Below are 21,566 nucleotides of genomic sequence, written 5' to 3'. Positions count from 1 at the left end.
GCACTGATCCCTGGGGGACTCCACTACCTACAGGATATTATTATTTTTATTATTAGGTATTATATATCTGTGGTTCCACATGTACATATTTAGAATGTAGGAAAAATATACTGGAAGGGGTGAGGCTTTAGATTCTCAAAGGGAAACAACTGCAATCTATTTTCCTATGATAATACCACAGACCTTTATTTCAAGTCATTATTATATGAACAAGAATAATCTAGAAAACAAGATTAATTTTCTCCTCTCATTCTACCACTTAAAGACATCCCTTTACTATTTGAGTAATTATCAAGCCAAGTGCTGTGAGAGAAAGCAAGCATCTATTTCCCACCGCACACAGTTTTGTCAGCATACCTCATCTGACGACAGTGCTAAGGAGTGTGAGAAACCTGGAGTTTTAGGTTCTGCTCCTAAACCACTCAAATCAGCTGAACTTGTGCTGCTGGGACTGAAATCATCGTTGAATGTGAAATTCTGTGAAGAAAAATATGAGTTAGAATGAACAAAAAATTTCACGTGTGCATCTAAAAGGGAAATTTACTTTCTGTCTTCCAGGCTGGCATAGTTCAGGAGTGATTTCAATAATTTACCAAGCCAGTTACAATACACATGAGGAAGATTAATTTTTAGCATTCTTAATACTTGTAGAATACACAGTATTTTTACTACTGTGTACTTCAAGAGACACCTTTAAAGCCTCAATGAATAGGGTTTAAAGGGGTCTGAAATCAACTTCCAGAGTTGTTCTCGAGATGGTGGCTATCATCCTGGAGCTAAATTATTGCTTCCAAGTATTAATCACTAGCATTTTACTGTCCTCCAAATATTTAGGACAAGTGTAGCACAGGCAGTAGCACAAAGAATAGGACAGAGGATTAATTAGCAGAGAGAAGTGAAAGCTTATACTGAAAGAGCAAGAAGAATATCTTGTGAATCCATTACTGAGTCCCAAATAATCTCCTAGAAAAAAATGAAAAGATCCTTCCTCTTTGACTATACCTTTAGAAAAAAAAATTGAAAGTAAAAGCGATCTGTGGATATTGAATGTTATTTACTGAACTAAAAAACATAAAACAAACCCTTTTTTTTCTTAATAATGCAATGACAGACATCACATCCTACAGCAAATAGCACATGTTTTACAGGAATACAGCAAAATTACCATCAGAAGATGACAAAAATTAACAAACATTTCACATTAGAGTTAGGACTTTAAAAATGCAGAATCTATCAAAAATCAAGGACACCATGATATTCAATTTATCTTGAATATATTGTTGATGATATGGAGACCTCTAATTTCTCCTCTGATCTAACATATAAATGAATACCAAATTCAATTAACCTTTGGCAGTCAATTAAAACAAAATGGATCCAAACATCAAAACCAAAACCAACATTGGAAAAGTTCTCATTTAGTCCCGCCCCAAGACATTTGATCTATCTTTCCTGAAAACAAGAAGTCTTCCAAAATTATCAAGTGTTGGTCCTCTTAGTTTTTCTGGAAATCCAACTAAATATTGGTATCACGCTATGCCTTAAAAACATGAATAGCAGTATAGGAACTGTTAATTTAAGAGCCTGTAAAATTTACAGAAAAATATCAAAATGTTTTCATGACCAGTTTTCTCACACCTACGTTTAGAATTCCTGTTCTGCTTTTCCCAACTCTTTATAGAGCAGAAGAAAATTCAAGCAGCTTCCTTAATATGCCAGCTTTTAGCCCCCACAGCATTCTTAGGCCAGGAGTTCAACAGCTCTACCTCCTGTTGTGTGAAGAAAATCTTTGTAGTTTTTGAGCAATCTGGTCTTTGTTTGTTTGTTTGTTTGTTTTCACCTCTATTTTGTGCAAGCTTCAGCCTCACAATGAATTTAAGTCTTCAAAATTTATTTTTCTGTAGGAAAAACACAAGATAGGTAGCAGGACATACCTCCCCTGAAAAACTCCAACCTAATATTAAATGTAAAAAGGAGTGCTTTTTTTCCCCACTTGAAAATTACGTTGATGCAATCTTAAAGATAGAAATAGGATTTTTATGTCTAATCCTTATCTTTCTTTTCCAAAAGAAACCACGTAACCTATTAGATTCTCTTTACTCTTCAAAGACTTCATCTGTGGTTTTCTCTATCAATCTTACTTGGACTGGTCAGCCTTGTCCTGCTCTCCTTACCAGGTAACACAAGCTATGACCTTGCATAGCTTGGTGCACGGAAGAAGTAAAGTATCACAGTATCACCAGCATTTGGCACCACAAGAGTAAGAAAAGCCTGTGCAAACTGCATGTACAGGCACGGGTTTGTAGGTGACAGAGAAAACAGATTTCTGATTCATATTCCTGTATGCTGAGAACCGTATCTGTTTCTTTTCACCAGACCACTATAAAAAGTCAACTGCTGCAAGTTATCAGATAAAGGCAGTATTTTCCAGAAGTGAAAATAAACATGAAAAAGCTAAGTATAATACTCTAACTAAGGGTTATTTAAGGAGTTATCATGCTGAAACACTCATGCACATAGAAAGGAATCACACAGATGTATTAAATTGCAATAGTTCATATTTACAGTTCAAGCATCTTCATATAGAGAAGTAATTCTGGCATGCATGACAAACAGGTTTCATCACTGGGGGAAAAAAGGCAGATGACTGATGGCATACAGCACTTCTTCACTCGCAAACACTTCATTTGAAGATGGGTACGTACTCCCACAATCAGTCCTGAAGAATGCAGAAAATATCTATAACTGAATACACAAATCTAGCATTTGTTTAGTGGCTCCAAATGCTAATTTCCACTGTCACCACTTGCTTTTGTTACAGTACAGCACACCACCGTTAGTTTACTGGATTAATGTGCGTTAAGACAGAGTAAAAAGGTAGAAGGTGGAATGGTACAATGACAGAGATGTTCTGTTCAGATGAGCTCTTACTGTACAATGAACACCATGCACTGTTTATTGTAGTAGTCACATATTGGCCTGTTCTTTTTCCAGAAACACAAAGCCAATTATGCCACTCAACACAGTGGGAATAAGGTAGTTTTTATATTCTACCTTTGACCCTTTTTTAGCTGGACTTATATTTTCAGAGGAAGGTTCAGCTGAGCTGGTAGGCGATGGCAGGTTGCTAGAAGAATTGGATCCCTTGCCACTCTCTCCATACCATGTGAATGATACACAGTGTGGGAGAGAGGAGGATCGCCCTGAAGAAGATTTAGTGTTTGCTGATTTTTGCAGCATCTCTTTGGCAATCCTGTTTAAGAGAGAGGAGCAGGAATATGTGTTAGATTATAAAATAAGAGAAGGCAAAATGCTACAGAGGCAGTTAACTGTAAAAAGAGTGACATTCCTTGTAACTGTGACTTAAAAGCAGAGTGGCATGCAGCTGGCGGGGGCACACCTGAAATCTCTCTTTCAGCAACAGAAGAAAAAAGTTGGGTTTTCTGATTCTTTTTCTAACTTGAGCTCTCTCGGACAACATACACTCGGCAAACAGCGACAGAAGCCAGCTGAAAATGCCTGTGCTCCTGCTGTTCACATGTGAACCAGCTCTAGTCAAGAAGCCACAAGTTGTGTTGGTGCGTTTCTAAGCCCCAGTGGTATCTCAGCATGATTAAATAGATTAGACTCAGAACTGACCCAGGCAGGCTCGGGTTCCCAGAGGAGGTCTGGCTTGGATTTCAAGCACAGGAAGAATGAATGAGGCATGTCTGTCTCCATCTATGGAGTCCTGTCTCTGTTACAACAGCTAAATACTGCCAGAGCATTATTATGCTGATTCTGAAGTTCTTAAATATTAAAAATGTTAATATAGAAAAATGAAGTTAACACCTATATGATATTTTCAGCTTCTCTCTTTGTAGTAACAAAGATTGCAGAGGATAATATTATCAAGGCAAAGGTAACAGTTATGAAATAAAATTCCCAAATTATTCACTAAATATATCACATGAATTGTACAGTATGTAAATTAAAAATAACTATTCAAAGTGTCTGCCTCAGAGAATTTAGGCATATGCTGTATTTTCGTATTATTTATATCAGCATATATATTGCTGCTTCAGAGCATTAAACTTCTACTGCTCTAGCAGCCACCAGTATATTGCACATATATAAATATCCCCTTAACTTCTACCTTCTGAACAGCTTCCAAATCATTATTAACATAATCACTAGAGCTTTGTATATTGTGAAGCCTCTTTTCTGTATGGAGGAAATGAAGGTTGTCAAAGGGCCCCCACCCATGGAAGCAAAAGAATCCTCCCTCCCTTTAGCTACATAAAGAAAGGTAGATATATTTGACCCAGTTCTGTACATCCTCTAGTCTTGTTTGAAAGTCAAAAGTAAAAAAAAAAAAAAAAAAGATGCTGCCTGTATCACCTAGCTTCAGGCAGCGGAATATATGCTTCTTACTTAAATGTATATGTATGTACATTTAATATATGTAACATTAGTGGTAGTCTTAGGAGATAATTCAGGATTTTATTTACAAATCCCGAGTACTATTTTTTGGCAATGCTAAAATAATGCATGCAACATCCATTGGAGAACATGATTAATTCCACATTAATCAATTGCTGTATTGGACATAACTAACAGGATGTTGTCTTTTGATCATCATTTTCCTTCTTTCAAAGAGCTTATAAAGCTTTGGGCTGTTGAGAAAATATCCTTGCATTTCTTCTGAGTCAAATTTTTTGGAGTTAGTAACAAAGGAAGTGACAAAGGATGTTTAAAAAGTTGTACTGAAATAATAACATTCCATTTTACAGGGGCACAGTGAGAATTACAAACATTTATGAATTTTGATTTTGAAAGCAGTATTAAGCTTTCCTTTTAGTAACTATCCAAACTCAGAAATATTAACAAAAAATATAAATAACTGACTTATCAAGTGGTCTAATAACCAACTGTTCTCTCTATGCTGAGATCTACTTTCTCCAAGGATGCCTATGGGATCTCACAAATGTTTGTAACATTCTATGTTGATATAAGGAATTTATCAAGTTCTTACATTCAAGTCTGCATTCATTTCTCCTACCTTGTGGCTTGTTATTTAAATGCTACATGATGTCTAATATCCTGCTAAGGACACTAGCTGCCTTCCAGCTACACAGAGGTACAGAGAATTTGCTTTAATTCTCTGCACCTCTGCAGACAGATCTCTGCCTGTCACCAGGGAAATCCAGCAGTATTGCTAAGTCCAGGTCACACTGCAAGCAGACACATCAGTGGAAGAACCACTGGGAAGAAGTTTTCTGACATCAGCACAGAGGTGACAGCTGCAGTCTAAGATCACTGAAGATCCTGCCAGATATTTGTAGGATACAAATGTATGAATGTATGCTGAGACAGAACATTGCACTTCAGTGCAGTGTGCCTGAGGGAACAAGTCAAAGGTCTAAAGTTTCTTTTGCTTTTCTGATTTCACAGAGCTACACAATATACCTGTCACTGGGTCTCCACATAGTAGACTGACAGCAAAACTCCAGAACAACTGCATACTGGTTTTCTACCACAATGATCTTCTGAGTAGCGTTCAAAGTTTGCTTTCTTTCAATAGCTCTTTTATCATGAAGGTTTTCTTTTGCATTGTTTTATGGGCAGAGAGCTTTTGAGTTGCTAAGTTCTTTCTAGACTTATGGAATATACTAAGTCTGCTTAGCACTCCTGACATTTACTTGTCTTTCATACCTGAAACCAGGTATCACCCTTTGTAGTTGTGATCTTGTCAGACTCACCAGGACATGAGGAGATACCTTCGTTATAAATGTACACCAGCTTTTGCAGAGAAGATTGCTTCCTGACGTTTTGAATATGCATTTAATTATTCAGTGTCCAGATGTGTTTTTACTAAATCTCACAAGGAATTCACAGTTCCCTCAGAGCTGGTGATGTGACAAATGCAGTCACCATTCCAACTATTTCCAACTTCTGATGTTCATCTTCAGAAGCAAACCCTTCTGAAAGCATTCCCAATGTGGGTGCTGTGAAGCTGCAGTGAACAGGTGCTGCCCATCCTTGCTCTGGGGGCTTTTTAAAAAAAAACCAAAAACAAGCGTGGATTTGTGTGAAGGTTTCTGGTTCACAGGTATTATTTACTGACTATGTGTGCATTTTGTAGGCCAGTTCTGATAACTCCTTTCTGCAAATCCCACTAGTGAATGCAACAGCAGTAGCGATGTCATAATATTATAAGCCTCCAAGTATTTTTAGATGACATGTTAGTCTCTCATTAGTTAAGAAATCTAGGTTTGTAGGCTCAGAAAGTTATCTCAAATCTTAACACTTATTTATATGAAGTCAGTGGAACTGTTAATGTTCCCATCTGCTAGGAAGATGATTTTTTTCCAGTGTTTCTGGCATATAATTTCTTGAGTCCTCAGTCTTTTACCCATACCTACTGCCATAGGTCACCCTAATAGCTTCTTTCTCTTTCCGCTTCTTGCCCTTGTTTGAACTCCTCCTCAAGGGAGCCCTACAAGAACATTAGAAAACATCAGGAAACACCTTTGAAAATTTGCTTTCAGTCCTTTTAATGCAAAAATTAAGTATTTTAAACAACAAAATGCTTACCCAAGATCTGCAAGTTTTCGCTTTAGTTTTTCTGTATGCCCTACAGTAGGGCTAGCTGTTCTTGCCGCCTGAGCACATGTGGCATCATCTAGGATACATTTGTACATGGAAGAATGTACATTATTATTTTTAATTGCTACTGATAGCTATTTTACTTTCCATCCAGAACAGTCTGTGTAGCTTTTCATAATTAAACATGCATACATGTACATGTGTGTGAGTACACAATCAGGTGAATTCTTCTCACTTTAAGAAGATAGTGTGAAGAGGAATAAAAATAAATACTTTCAGAATTTGAAAATACACATGAGCAAATCTTAACTGAAGAAAATGATGTTAACTTTGAGTTTTAATGAATATGTAGTAATCAAACACACAAAAGATTTACAGGTAAGCATTATAGTGAATCCATTTTTAAACTCAGCAGTAGCTGCTTCAGTTCCCTTTTACAGAATTCGTTTGTATGTAAGCTTTCCAAAATGACTCCTGAAATACTTCCTTGAACTCTGGAGCCAGGAATACCTTTTACGATGGACATGCTAGGTAACAGTTATCTGTTTAGCCTGAACACCTTTGTTAAAATAAACATGTAACCTGAAATATGAATAAATTCAGATAATGAATAATAATAATAAAAAAGTAGCTTAATCAGTAAATTTGCCCTGAGATGTCTACCAATTTTTGATCTCTTCCACAAACACTGTTAAAACCTAAAGAGGAAACAGCCTGGAGTATCTATAAAAGCAAAACAATGAAGCTGAGTCTGCAAAACATCCTGTAAAATCTATATGGAAGCTAAAAGAAAACATAGCAGCTGAAAAAACAGTTTTTGTGATTCTTAAACACAAAAACCATCCCGAAATACTCTAGAGGAAGCAAATGAAGGTCAGCCATTCATGTCACTTATGGTTTGGTGACTTTTACAATGTGACCTCAGATGTACGTTGACTTTTAACTGAAAACATTGCTTCATTTTGGATTTCTCCTACTGTAGCTGACATAAATAAAGCCCTCAGAATTAACCCAAAATACCACAGCACTATCACAGGACAGACAACTATGTGTACAGAACTTTGTACACTGCTTTGTGGATAATATTGGCCAAGTTTTCATTCAAGCAAAAAATTAAAGGCACAACTGGTTCATAAATCCTGTGAAAAGCATGAAAATAAGCCTCTTGCAATATCCACTCTAAAAGCCCATAATATTTCTACCAACACAAGCCGTTATGTTAAAAAAAAAAAACAAAACAACAAACAAGTAACAGGCAACCTCATGCCAAAAACAAACAGAGAAAACGTAATTTTAAGAATGACAAAACCAAGGTGAAGTCTCCTGAGAAGAAATCCATTCCCCAGGGAGGCCAAGGACAATTTCAGGCAATGCACACTTTGCATCAACCTCACACTGTGCACAGTCCTCTGTTGTCTCCTCTTATGGCTCCTCTTTCACCTTTAATGCATATTTCTCACTTAATCACAGTCAAAATCGCTAATTTCAAGACTAAAAGATAGTATTGCTTTTCATACAAGCTATTCAGAGGTGAGTGTGGCTTGGGGGTGAGTGGGTGGTGGGCTTTTCTGAGACAATTTTCAGTGAACATTAACGAAACAAGTTACCATTCACATCCTTATGTTCACACCCTTATTTTAATTGGCAAAACTCAAATATTGAATTTTACCTTGACTCATTAACAACTAGAGAATTAGAAACAATACAGTTAGATTAGCAATTTCAGAACCCATGTAAAAATGCTAATATATATTAACCTATGCTAAATTCAACACAACTTCATTAATCTGTCTTGTAGGGATCTGTATAAAAGCCCTGTGAGAAGATGAAGAAAAACTAGGTTGTAAGTCTAGTACAAGATTCTAAATACAGACAAACAAAAATCCCGAAGAAACTGTTCTTTTCAGTTAATTTAAGCAAGCCAAAGTCTGTTATAAATCTCTCCAGACTTATTCCCACAGTCCTCATTTGAAAACACTTTTTATAATGTATTTTAGCTTATGTGACAGCTAGAGAATGCAAGGTACATAGCTAAGAATGCCGAAGTCTTGTAAAAGGCTAATTTTGACTTCACGAGGCATCTGAAAAGGAGGCCTGAGTATTCTGTGTCATATCATATTATTAATGTATTTAATAAACTGGTATCTGAGCTAGGTATGATTGCATCATGTTTTATCCACCTTACATTTGAAGAACTAGAATTAAATAAATAGCAACGTGGCCATCCTCCCCAACAATTTTTTTCTGTAAATGAAGAATCTCCAGACACTAACCTCTTGTTTAATCTAGACTATGCTGCCCCTCAGCAATTAAAAGCTACAATCAGTTTTTCTTGCTTTGCACTCCTTTCCCCACCCTCCAAAAAAATCATCTAGCTGTGCCAGAATCACATAATTCAAGTAAGTACACCGTGTTAAGTATGTTTCTAATACAGACGTGTCCCAAGGTCCAAAGATTTTCTACCCTTTTTTTTTTTTTTTTTTAACAAAATACAAGATTTTCTTAAAGGCAACTTCCCTCTAGCTTTTTCAGTGAGTTCTTAGAAAGAAAAAAAAAAGGAAACGAAGCAATTCCTCATCTCATTTTAAATTTTCTCCTTTTCTTATGCCATTCTACAAGGTCACTTCTAATTTTTTTATTTCCAGGTAGACAAAGGAATTTACGAGATTATGGCCTTCTAGTTGCTAAGGTCCTACTACACAATTGAAGTTCATAAAGCAGATGTAAGTGAGCAAAATTGTGCATCAATTTATTGTAAAAAATAATAATACCTTTATCCTGTAAAATATTCCTGCCAGCTGGGTGATGCAAAGGAGATGCTTCAGAGCTGTGCCCAGATTTTGAAGGAGAGGAAAGTGGAGTGTCTCCCCGCCCATGTGGGGAAAGGACACCTCCCTTGTTGTGCTGTCCTTCTTCTTGGTTTTCAGTTAAGTTGTCAAGTGAGATTGCTGCACTGCTAGCCACGGGGGAGAGGGAGGAAGCACCAGAATCTGATACTGGTGAGGATGCTCTCATGCATAAGGGCAGTGGTGATTTTGAAATGTGCATGGGACTACTGTAACTGTTTGATGGCTGTTGGTATAAGAGATTATAAAGCAGGTTATACCATTTAGTAATCAGTCAAAGCAAGGTTTACTGTGAACATGCAAATTGTTTATTCACTATTTAGCCTTCTACTTGTATGAAACACTTTAGAAATTCATGCCATTACCTTTTGATACCACACACAGTTTTGTTTATCGGTATTTGCTTTCAGATGGAAGTCAGAATAGGACAAAACAAGCAAATATTGTATCAACTGCCTTAACAAAGGCAGCTTCTTAAAAAGAAAAGAGAGAAATGCACAATCCAAGTTCCTTTTAAGTCCTGCATAAATGAAAGGGCCCACTCTGCATTATCAAGCACATATAAATCAGAAAGCACAGGATCCCTGTTAAAAAGAAACACAACATATCCAAAAAACCAAGTGTGCTGACTCAAAGGAGACCAGACTTACACACAACTCAAGGATATTCACAGCATACTGGCCACAGAGGAATAAATACTGCCTGTGCTACAATGAAAGGACAAAAAGGCTGAAAGGACTTACAGGGGCAATCTAGCATTCCATAGGAAGCCCGAAAGACAGGGTAGAGTCCTTCTCACCTTTCGCTCAAGGCTGTCCTCTCCATCAGTTGAACTGATGCTATCATACAGCCTTGTTCTGGAAGGCCTCTGCCGCTTGTTCTTCACTGAAAGCTGAGCTCGAGTCTTCAGAGCTTTGGAGTCCAGCCTCTCTGTTTCTGGCACTGCTTCATTGAAATCTGTATGGAAACATGATTTGAAGCTATTTAACAGAAGAATTTTCCGCTACTTTGGACACAGACAGGACCTGCAATTGTGAGCACATGCACTTTGCATGTTTTCCTTGTATCTGTATCTTCGTAACTGTGAAAAGTACACATGAAGAAAAAAAAAAGGTTATTTGCACAAACCATTGAGAGGTTTATCTGTATGGATCCAGTAAGTGCATAGCAAAGAATCAACTCTAAATATGTAAGAATCCAACAGATGATTCCCACTGTTACATGAAGGACCACACAAACCCACCTGTACTAGCCCAGAGAGCAGGTTTGCTTAGACTCCATCAGAGGGACTTGCAGGCACTTGGCCTGCAGAGTTGTCCTCCATCAGTGCACAAGGCAAAAAATCCTCATCTCACTGTTCTTTGACAGACATTTCCTAGCATCTGGATGAATATACCAAACTAGACCCAGGAGATCAATTCATTTATCCCCAGTCCTGCCCTTTTAAGTTACTTGAAGAGGAGGGACTGGACTGTCATTTCTTCCCACAGCATTTCCCCTACAACTTCACCAGTTTTGCAGGCTGCTCCTCAAATTACAGAAGTATCTAGGGCAGTCCTCAGGCTACTCTACATTTTATCATTATCAGAATGGCTTGCAAATTCAAAGAACAACACTTGTTCTCTCCTGTACTGAATGTCCCTCAAAATAACCTTGTACAATATGTGCAAATCGTGAGCAAGCAATGTCTGCAATCAGCAGAGCACAGAGAGTGATACAGGTGGTATCCAAATAATCAGATAACCAGTTGTGATTGGGTTGCTTTACAGACATCCTTTCATGGGACTATGAAATAAGTGTTAAACTCATTCCTTTGGACCTGCAGTGCAGCAGGGTTTTTTTAATTATTTTTGCAGATTTATGTCATCTTAAAGAACTGCAAAGAATTCTAGCGCCGTGTTAGCTCTTCTTCCTTGTGTATGAGTTAAGTGCTGCATTCATATGACACTACAGGATAATTAGCATTATCTGACTTATAATTATATTTCCACCACAAGCACTCGAGAGGATAACTGCACCCTGTCGTGACTGGAACTGCTTATATTTATTCTTCCAGGTGTACATCCCTTCCTTTCACCACTGAAACTATGGAGATTATCAACACAGGACTGCAAACAGTTATTCACAGAAGTGGCCATATTTGCCTTGTCACAGCAAAATGCCATCTGAGCCTGGTGCTTACTGCTCCCTCCACCCCAAAGCTGGGCCGCTCACACTCAATGGCAGCTCTGTGTTGTGCTGCAGGTACATAACCATGTTTCAGCCTGCTGCAAAGAAAGAGCTCACAGAGTACCACTAAGGGGATTTCCCTCCTTCCACTGTCATAGCTGCATTGAAGCTGGGCTCTCATCTTCATGTCATACAGGTCTGGACCCAAGCCACAACCCATGGAAGACTTCATGGCTTGCTCTCAGATGTGCCTCACCACCATCTAAGGGGCCTGGGATGCTTGCTGACCCTGTTTTCCATCACTAGACCTGCCCTGCTCGCCACACTTTGGTGCAGTGAGACCGGGGTGCTGTTGGGTGGTCTCTGCACCAGCCACATGTGCAGTCACTCGCAGTCCCAGAACCCTCCTGCAGAGAGCCACTGGGCCTGGCAGAAACACGCACCACACCTGTTTCTCTAGGAAACTCCCAACCCATTGGGAAGCCTGATAAATCTCTCACATAAAAGCTGCAACAAGTTTCATTTTGCTCCCTGAGCCAATGTAATCAGACTTTCTTTCAGCAGGCGTTCAAGCACTTGGCTCCAATGGGCTTCCACACAAATTATGCCAGTATCACTGTGGAGCGGGAAAGAGCTTGCCTGTCCTCCCACTGTTTTCCCATTGTACAGGCTGATAGATTTCAAAATCTCCTTCTATGAACTGGTGGATCCTTGGGTATCTCAAGGCCCCAGAAAGCACAGCCATCAAAGCAGCCTGAACAGGCACTTGCACAGAGATGAGCAAATACTGCCAAAGCCAGTATCTGCACTGAACCATTTAGATTTCAAACCACTGACTCCTTCCAATACATAGCTTGATTCTCTACTGCAGACACAGCTCATGACCACTAAACCAGAAAGCTACAATGCACTTTATTCTTTTTTTTTTTTTTTTTTTTTTTTAATTAGTGATTAGTGTTTCTAGACAATGGTAAATCCTCTTCTTAAAAGGTTTACTCAAGGGTGACAGAGAGACAGAGGCTCTTTGTCTGCAGAGCAAGTATCACTACATTGTAGGCTGATAAAGACTTCAGAGACTGACAGATTTTACTGGAAAAGCTATATGGGAGTCACAGAGTGCTACAGAATGTTTATTTTAAAAAAGGGCTTTCCTTTTCCACTCATTAAAAAAATACAGCCTGGAACCTAAGGTCTAACTATGCTTCTTCTACTTTCAAAAAATAACTGCTGATCTTCTGTTATTCCTAGCAAATACTTTGTGTTTGTATTCAGGTGGTCAAACTTGGGCATTTAAATTCACAGATCATCTACTGTAACTCTCAGAAGTACTGAACACTGCTAACATTTCTCCAGGGGAGGATTTTTTCAGTGAAAACCAGCAGGTCTTTGAAAATGAAAATTCTCACACAAATGTATCAATTAAAAAATTTAACTTGAAAGTACTGACACAGAGCTTTAATGCTATACAAAGAATTTTCAAATTTTTAGAAAGGATTTTTTTTTTTGTTTAACACGTAGCAATTCCTGGATTTCAGCTTTTGAGCCACAGCTAGGTGTTGACATTGTTACAACAGTAAGTGTAAATAGGATTTTTGTGAGGCAGGTACAGAAAATACTTTCCTCTCCTGATGCAAATTACTGGAAGGGTTTCTGTTAACAGCGTTGCTAAGTATTCGACATTTTGTAAGACTTACTTTCTTGTCATCCTTAGTGCTTCTCTGTACTTCAGAGATTTCAGTACAATAAACACTTGCTAGAAAGAAACAGCTCTGTGATGCTTTGTGGAAACCAATTCCACAAGGTCTGCATACCACCTAAATACTCTTTTAGTGGACTAGCTGTTTTTTATACACATACTTTATGAAAAACGTAATTCATATTGATTTGTTTGTAAAGTAATTCTCAGTTTGGGTCCAAATATGAACTAACTGCTAAAATATAAATATAAATTTTTTTTAATAGTCTCTGTGCTTGCCATAAACAAATTCATTTGGTAATGTAAAAGGGCTTTTTTTTTTTCCAGAGAAATAATATTATAGTTTATTTAAAATGAAAACCTATCTAGGAACAGAGTCTGGTGCTCTCTTGTCACAATCCCAACACTTCTGACATCTGATTTCACAGATGTTGAGGATATATTGGAGAGCAGTGCTGTGGAAAGTGACTTGAGAGTGCTGGTGGATGAAAAACTGGACATGAGCCACCAATGTGCAATCGCAGCCCAGAAGGCAAATCACATCCTGGGTTGCATCAGAAGAACTGTGGCCAGCAGATGGAGAGAGGTGATCCTGCTGCTCTGCTCTGCCCTGTTGAGACCTCACCTGGAGTACTGCATCCAGTTCTGGAGCCCCCAGCACAAGAAGGATGTAGACATATTGGAGTGAGTCCAGAGGAGGGCCACCAAAATGATCAAGGGATTGGAGCACCTCTCGTATGAGGACAGGCTGAGGGAACTGGGACTGGTCAGCCTGGAGAAGAGGAAGCTCCAGGGGAACCTTATAGTGACCTTCCAGTACCTGAAAGGGGCCCACAGGAAAGTGGGGGAAGGTCTATTCAAAAGGGTTTTTAATGAGAGGAGAAGCAGTAATGGTTTTAAAATAGGAAAGGATTTAGACTCGATATTAGGAAAAAAATCTTTAACGTAAGAGTAATAGATCACTGGAACGGGCTGCGCAGAGAGTTAGTGGAGGCCCTCTCCCTGGAATCATTCAAGGTCAGGCTTGATAGAGCTCTGGGCAACCTGACCTAGGCAGAGATGTCCTTACCTATGTAAGGAGGTTGGACCAGATGACCTCTAGAGGTTCCTTCCAGCCTAAAACATTCTATGATTCTATGTTACTTAATACACAGTAAGTATTGCTCCTGCACCAAATAATTTTGACTCAGTGCTGTGGACCTAAAATAGGCTTCAATTCTACATATCTTTCAAATGAGAGGCTGCTTGCAATTACAGAACTTGAGCTAAAGCTGTGGAAGCTATCTGCATATTTTCACTGGCCCCGCCTGAAAAATAGGAATTCTCTTTTCTATGCAAAACAGGCACAGGCTACAGTCACGCTGCTGACAGCATTTATCCACATCTCGCTGTTGCCAAAAATCTTTTAGGCTCTTTGGTAATGTAGAACAGAGTCTTATAAGTTGTAAATTATGCTGTGCAATAGCTCAAGAAGACTTTTAATTAATGTACTATAAAAATAATTTGCATTTTATTTACAAAAGTCTCCATCCTGAGAAATGGTGAGTGCCACCTACATGGTTCCTTTTGATGTCTGCAGCAAGGCAGGATCAGAATCTGAAGAGATGCATTCAAAATGGCAGACTAAACATTGTTTTTTCTCATGCTGATAACTTGTTTTCATTTGATCTTTGGTGGCTGGGTAATTAAGGACAGATTAAGGACTGTAGGAGAAAACAGTTTTTTTTCCTACTTTATTAACATAACAGAAGCATAAAATTAAACCTAAATATTGATGGCATCCCACTGAAAGCTTTAAAAAATCAATAATGATCTTAGCTTTCTTAGCACTCAGTCACTTTCATTTCTTTAAGAATATACATTGTGCAGGTTTTCTCAGACTCTCTATGAGCATTATTTGGTATAACCCTGACATGTCTGTCATTAGATACTGAATTTAAAAAAAATAACAACATTCCTGCATTTTCAATTGTTTCTTTTAAATACTAAATTATAACCATACTATTTAGATGCATATTAACAGGAGTTATGGTTTGGTTCAAACAAACCTTGACTTAAGCCATCCAGGCAGGACACTTGCTTAGTATCTAGATTTTCCACTGGATCTCCTCTAGAAACTTCTCCAAAAGATGTCTGCCTTTCAAAAATGTTGTTGTTATTGTTAACCTGGCTCCCATTTTGCTTCATTAGCCTGAACACTTCTGCTTCCAAGTCTCGTATCTGAAAGGAATACAACACAGTGTTATCCATAACACACATACGAGTCTATCAGATATGTTTTTGTTTGTTTGTTTGTTTTTTTCCCCGAAATATCATACAGACTTGTGTCACTCTTCAAATATGAGAGTAAATTCTACTCACACGAGCCTGTAAGCCTTGAACCTCTGTGAGGTGTGCCTTCTCCAAATCTTCTATTTTCTTCCGTTCAGCTTCCTGGCGTTTGATGAAGTCAAGTTCTCTTAGGGGAAAAAAGATATACTTGCTGTCATCAAAGCAATCATATACAAACAGAAAATAAAATGATTGGATATATCTTAAGCTACGCAACAGAAAAGCATGTCCTTACCAAATAATGTATTACTAACACACTAAGAAGTATGCAATTACAATTAGGACAAAACCCTGAACTATTACTTGGTCTAAGAGAATATGCTAGGTGAAGACATATAAACAGTAAGAGGAATTAATCTAGAAAAAAAAAATCATTTATTCTAATTGATAATCAAAACAGTTAAACTAATTTTTTCATCATCTGTATTGACAATAAAAGCAGTGTTAGTCTATGCAGTGTTCTGTTGTGGGAAATGGAGCAAATTTCTGTGTTGTTAGAGTATGAGTGCACTAATTCACAGAAAGGACATCTCTAAGTTTCCAGGTACAAATCTAATTTTAATGCAAGCTATAGGGAAATCTGCTAGGTGATTTTACAAGTCTGAGATAGTTTAAAACAACTGACTAGATCTTTTACTAATATAAAGCAGAATAACAACAGAAAGGCTGTCCAAGTTCATTCTAGCTATTTTTCATATTTCTTTTTATTTTAAAAATCTAAGATGTTTTTGATAGAAAGCACACAAGATGCCAGCTAGTTCTGGAACAGACATGAAATTCCAAGATGGGTACTGACAATTTGGCTACCCTAAACTCTTTTTAATGGGACAAGATATTCACTTCTGTACTCCCAGCTGTCACTTGACATTGCTGTGTGTTTTTGATTTTTATTTTTTAAACAAGTATATTTCAGCAGAAAAAGAAAAGGTTACTGCAGAAAAAAAAAAAATTTGGGGGAATGGAAGCTGTTCTAGAAATGTAAGATGTCATTATTCTTGCTAGCCATCAGGGAGAGTGGACCACATGAAACAGAGCAGGGCAGGTAATCAGTTAGCTCAACTCAACTCAAACATTCTTGGAATCTATGAGAAGAAGAAAAATAAAATGTAAAATTTAACAAAACTGTTTTCTTTTGATGTTACACTAGTATACAGCAGGAGTGAATCCAGCTGACACAATACAAACATAAATTGCTGAAAACCTTGCTAATCAAATGATTTATTATAGTCACTCTTGGTTGTTTGCAATCCCATTGAGCTATCTAGTAATCCTAAAACATTCCAACCTGGAATACTATGGACTAACTTTTTTTTTTATTATTATTATCGTATTATTCTTTAACAATACTCAACTAATACTTGAATACTACTACCAAGTTTCCATAATGAAGAGCTCATGTTTTTCATGAAAAAAAAAAAAAGAAAAAAGAAAAATAGTGTTTACCTTACAGAAGTTTAATAGTGGGGTATATATTTCAAAATATAGCACATATGTGTTCCCTATCTGGCCACTAAGTAATTTGCTGAGCTTGGTGCAGCTGCTTACTTTTGCTGAAAATCCTTGATTAATTTCTTTGCCTTGTTATATTTCTTCTCCAGAGTCTGATACTGGCTTTGCGTCTCCTTCAGATGCTCATTCACTGTGTGACACAGGGTTTGTGCCTCAATCCAATAACTCTCTAATTTCATCATCCTTTCCTTATTCTCCTCAATGTTCTGCTGGAGTTGGGTCTTCTCCAATTCCCACCTCACCTTCTCATTCTCAGCAGCCTGCAGCTGAACAGAAGAGTGTAGGTGCAGTCAGCAAAAAGCTGCAAAGTGCAGCCCAGTGTTTTAGGATTAATTCAAACAACATGAATAGTTAGTGAAAATCAGGGAATTAATAACCATAACAGTAATATGATAGCAGTGCAAAGAGCATTCCATGACAAAGAAAACAGGCTGATACATACATTATTCTTCCTCATAAAACAAAGTAGAGCCTTTGCTCTGTGTTCCAGCACAGCTCCTGTGCTGCTCTGGGTTGTCAACACACTTTAAAAATGCCAGTAGTGGAGCATTCAGGCAAACTGCAGGGTTAGTCAGCACTGGGATGTGTTTTGCTCTATGCATGTGGCTCACGTGTTATAAAGCATTCATACACTTTTATAAAATGATTTCTTATTTTTTTGGGGGGGGGGAGAAATCTGATTTCCAGGTTCTGTATTTGATTTAAGAACAATTTAGAGAACTTCAGAAATAAAAATAGTATCATCTCATATAACTAGCTGCTTTTTTGCCCAAATTAGAAATTCTATTGAATTTTTACAATGTCTGTTTTCATTTTATCATCTTTCTTAATCTAGAAAGCCAAACAAGAGAGGTTGGAGCATAATTCAAAATTTAACGTTGGGTTGTAACCTAGAATCTTGTTCATTTAAGCAAGCATCTAATACTGAAACTGTCAGCAAATGGTGTTCATTTTGCATCTAACACTGAAACTATGCCAGAACTATTATGAGGACAAAGAGGACCTGTTGTATTACTCTTGTTTTCTTTACACTTCCTTACCAAGTTGCAAGGAGATAATATGACAAGGAAAATATGCCCTTGCTCTTGAAGATTTCACGTGCTAACTCTGCAAACACATCAGCACTGTTCAGCTATATCACTGCTGCCATTTCTCTGATATTTCTACTGTTTGGCACCCGTGAAGCTCTATGACTTTTTCCAAGTGACCTCAAAGAAGTCTCAATTTTATTGCTGTGTTTATTATAAACAGTATCTCCTTTGCTAGTTTTTTTATTACTTTTTTTTTTTTGTGTTAGACTTCTTGCTTCCCAGTTGGAGCTAGCTGCAGATTTCTGTGTTGGTGCTGAGTAAGGGTAGGATTGTTCAGCAGCTTGTATATTTTAGCTCCTAGAATTTACAGAAAACAATAAATGCTTTAACATCCCTGTTTACTTGTCAAGACTATTTAATTTGCTCTAGGCAGTTCTACTAGATCATCACCATGGATGCTACACAGACAAAGAAAAATACTTGCTTGCAGTTTTATTAGGAACATACCTAAACTAGCCACATTTTCTTCAGCTCTTGATGAAAATTTCTAGGTAAAGAAGTCCACTACAAAAAGGCACATTAACCCTGATCTTGCAAATGGATTTGCACAGATGATTGTTTACACCCACACATCACTGCCATCGAGTCAATGGGGCTCTGCACAATCCCAGTGGACTGACTGTGTGTCTCTGACTGCCAGATTAGAACTGGAAAGCAGAGGAAGATTTCCGACTTTCTGGACTGAAACAGTATGACCGAAATTGCCCTTAGAGAAAATAGTTGCACTTTCAATTTGTTGTTAACAATAATTTCTGAAGGTTTGTAAACACTATGCAAAATACAGGGTAAATACAAGAGTTGCTAGAAAGAAATAAATTATCTAAAATCTTGTTCTGAAGCACAATTTTCTCTTTTTCTTCTTTTTATTTCCTTTACAATGTACTCAAACTCAAAGTGAAAGCTGTCATTATAAAATCTTATTACTCAACAACTGGATTATCAATTCAATTCCCATAAATATAGCCCTAGTACAAAAAATACAATTGCTTTTTACTGCTATAGCAAACTCAATCTAATAACTAGCAACTGATTGTGAGATAATGTTTTCTGTTAAAGTGGTAAGCTTTCTCCTTTTTAAAGTACCTTTTAAAGAGAACTGCAACAATGTGGAACAGCATTTCTGCTGTATACAAAAAGTAATTTCTACTCAATACCTTCAAAAAAATTAGGATTTTTTTTCAGTTAAAAAAAAAGAAACTAGAAAAAACAGGATAATTTAACATTACTGGTAAATAAAAATCCTATTAATTTAGACTTGAATATTCAATCCAAATATATTTTTAAAACCTTAGAACATGCATTAGAATTGTAAAACTAGCAATCTGCCATTTATTCATTACGATATCCCTTTAAATGTATGTTTAATTGAAGTTACACAAGTTGGCAGTTTCTTTTAATAGCAGCACTTAAGATTTTACTTGAAACTTTGTGTAGAGAATACACAGCAAGACAAGATTTAGCTGATCCGCTGTGCCTCTTAATCAGCCTTTAATAAGGATGTTGACTTATCCACCCACATAAAGATACATGTCTTCAGGTCTGATTTTGCATGAGAAGATAAAAACAGTGTGTATTAACCATATATTGATTCTTACCTTTGTCTTCAGCTTCTGAATTTCAGCTTCTGTAACTGCATGTTTGATTTGCAACTAAAATTGAAAATATAAAATAAACAAGTGAAGTCAGAGTACTCCAGTATTTTTCAAGCCTGTGCTGCAAGTTGAATACCTTATTACACAGCAGAAGGCCTTGAAGAGTGCTGCAGTGCAGTAGATTGTAAATTAAAATGTCTAGCTTGCAAAATGACTCAGTCTGTGCAACCTAATTAAAGATAGGATGCTGTCTAACCACTCATAATTTCAAATCAAAACATCCAATCTGTTTAGCAAAACCGAATGTCTTATGCTTAAAAAAAAAGAAACCAAAGATGTTATCCTGCTGGGCTTTGCACTCATCTGATCTGAACGTGATGTATGTCCCAGTGCTGCCAGAATCAGGAATGCTACAAAAAAGCAAATATGGAAATAAGTGATTTAACAACTCAAGAAGTCAGGAAAACCTTCAGGGGAGATTCCACACGTTTATTTCATGGGGGGAAAAAAAAAAGGTAAACCGATGCTATCCTTCTCCACCATTAGCTGAAGTGGTTCTGCTTAAGATAGCTAATCTCATTTGAGAGCAGTTACAAGGGGAAACTGCAAAAAACAGGAAACAGCATTCAAGCACACAAAATGACTGCAAGTACATTTACAGTCGAGGCAGTGTGCTAAAGGCTGTAGTTACATTACCAAGCAGTGTGCCACAATAACAGTGGATCTGTACAGTGAAAGGGTGGGTGTGGAGGACCTGGCATCCACCTGCACACTTTCCAGGGGGATTTCTTTTGGATGAGTCAACATTAGTCTGATCCTGCAGAGTGAATACTTGTTAGCTCTTTGAGTGTATTAGGCAATACCCTGAAATATCTTTAGTTTCACTTCAAATTTGCAGGCTCCAAGAATGCTCTGAATTATGACTTGCAGGACAGCTTCAACAGCATAACCCTAATCCAAATGTCAATGATTATGTACATACACTCACTACTTGTCTGCACCTGAACACCTGCTGCTTTATCATTTAAAGCAGGCAGCATGGACAAACTTCTGACAGGCCCTGAACCTGTAATCTAAAGCACTGTTTCATCTGAATCAGTGACTAGTGTGTGTCCGGCAAGGAGCTGAGGGCAAGGGCAAAACCTGAATTGCAGCCCGAGTTGGCACTGCAGTGGAGACACAGCAGCCATCCACAATTTATGAATACCAGAAACAGTTATGGAAAAGCATGTTTTACATGGGGGTTACTTCTCTTACAAGACTAACAGTAGCCTTTGGGAATAGTTTATGTTGAGCTAGTGGAGTATGTGAGGGAGTTGTATTCAACCTGGAATTAGCATCTTTGGTGACGCAATAGCTACCATCCTGAAGACCAGGCTGTTAGTAAAAACTGTATAAATAAGTCAAAAGAGAAGTTCTTCTGGAGGAGACGAGTAATTTTCAAAATAACAAGAGCCATCACAGAGCTGATCAGTACAAGTATTTCTGAGAAAGGCCAAGCTACTTTTGAAATTCCCCTTTCATGGAGCCTCTTGAATGCATTTGCCGCATAGGAAATGCATACTTTCAGACGCAGTCTGGCTTTGCAAATCAGCCTTAACTGATCTACTGAATAAACCTAGTCCTTTCTGGTGGAGAATTTAGTGAATTTATGCTGGAAGGAATAAAGGAGACACTGATGCAGCCAGTTCCACTTGAGGAACAGTTTGGGAATCTTTTTTCCACTGCTCATTTCTTGGTCACT

General features: G+C 37.6%; 1 protein-coding gene across 1 annotated transcript; it reads right to left on the bottom strand.

Annotated features, from left to right (window-relative positions):
- Positions 1-357: 357 nt before the first annotated feature.
- LOC103777647 (neurabin-1-like) lies at positions 358-19,995 on the bottom strand (the record flags this gene model as incomplete). The annotated part of the gene is made up of 7 exons (XM_008945207.1): positions 19,959-19,995; positions 19,826-19,879; positions 17,176-17,405; positions 15,661-15,757; positions 15,348-15,519; positions 10,234-10,391; positions 358-477 (listed from the first exon to the last, which is right to left on the bottom strand). Coding segments are annotated over exons 3-7 (693 nt in total), but the record flags the coding sequence as incomplete, so codon positions are not given.
- Between the last annotated feature and the right edge of the window lie 1,571 nt (positions 19,996-21,566).

This window comes from Merops nubicus, unplaced genomic scaffold (assembly GCF_000691845.1).
Source record: "Merops nubicus isolate BGI_N331 unplaced genomic scaffold, ASM69184v1 scaffold17248, whole genome shotgun sequence".
Lineage (NCBI taxonomy): Eukaryota > Metazoa > Chordata > Aves > Coraciiformes > Meropidae > Merops > Merops nubicus.
The sequence above is the reverse complement of the archived record's forward strand: the minus strand, read 5'-3'. Positions and strand labels throughout refer to the sequence as shown.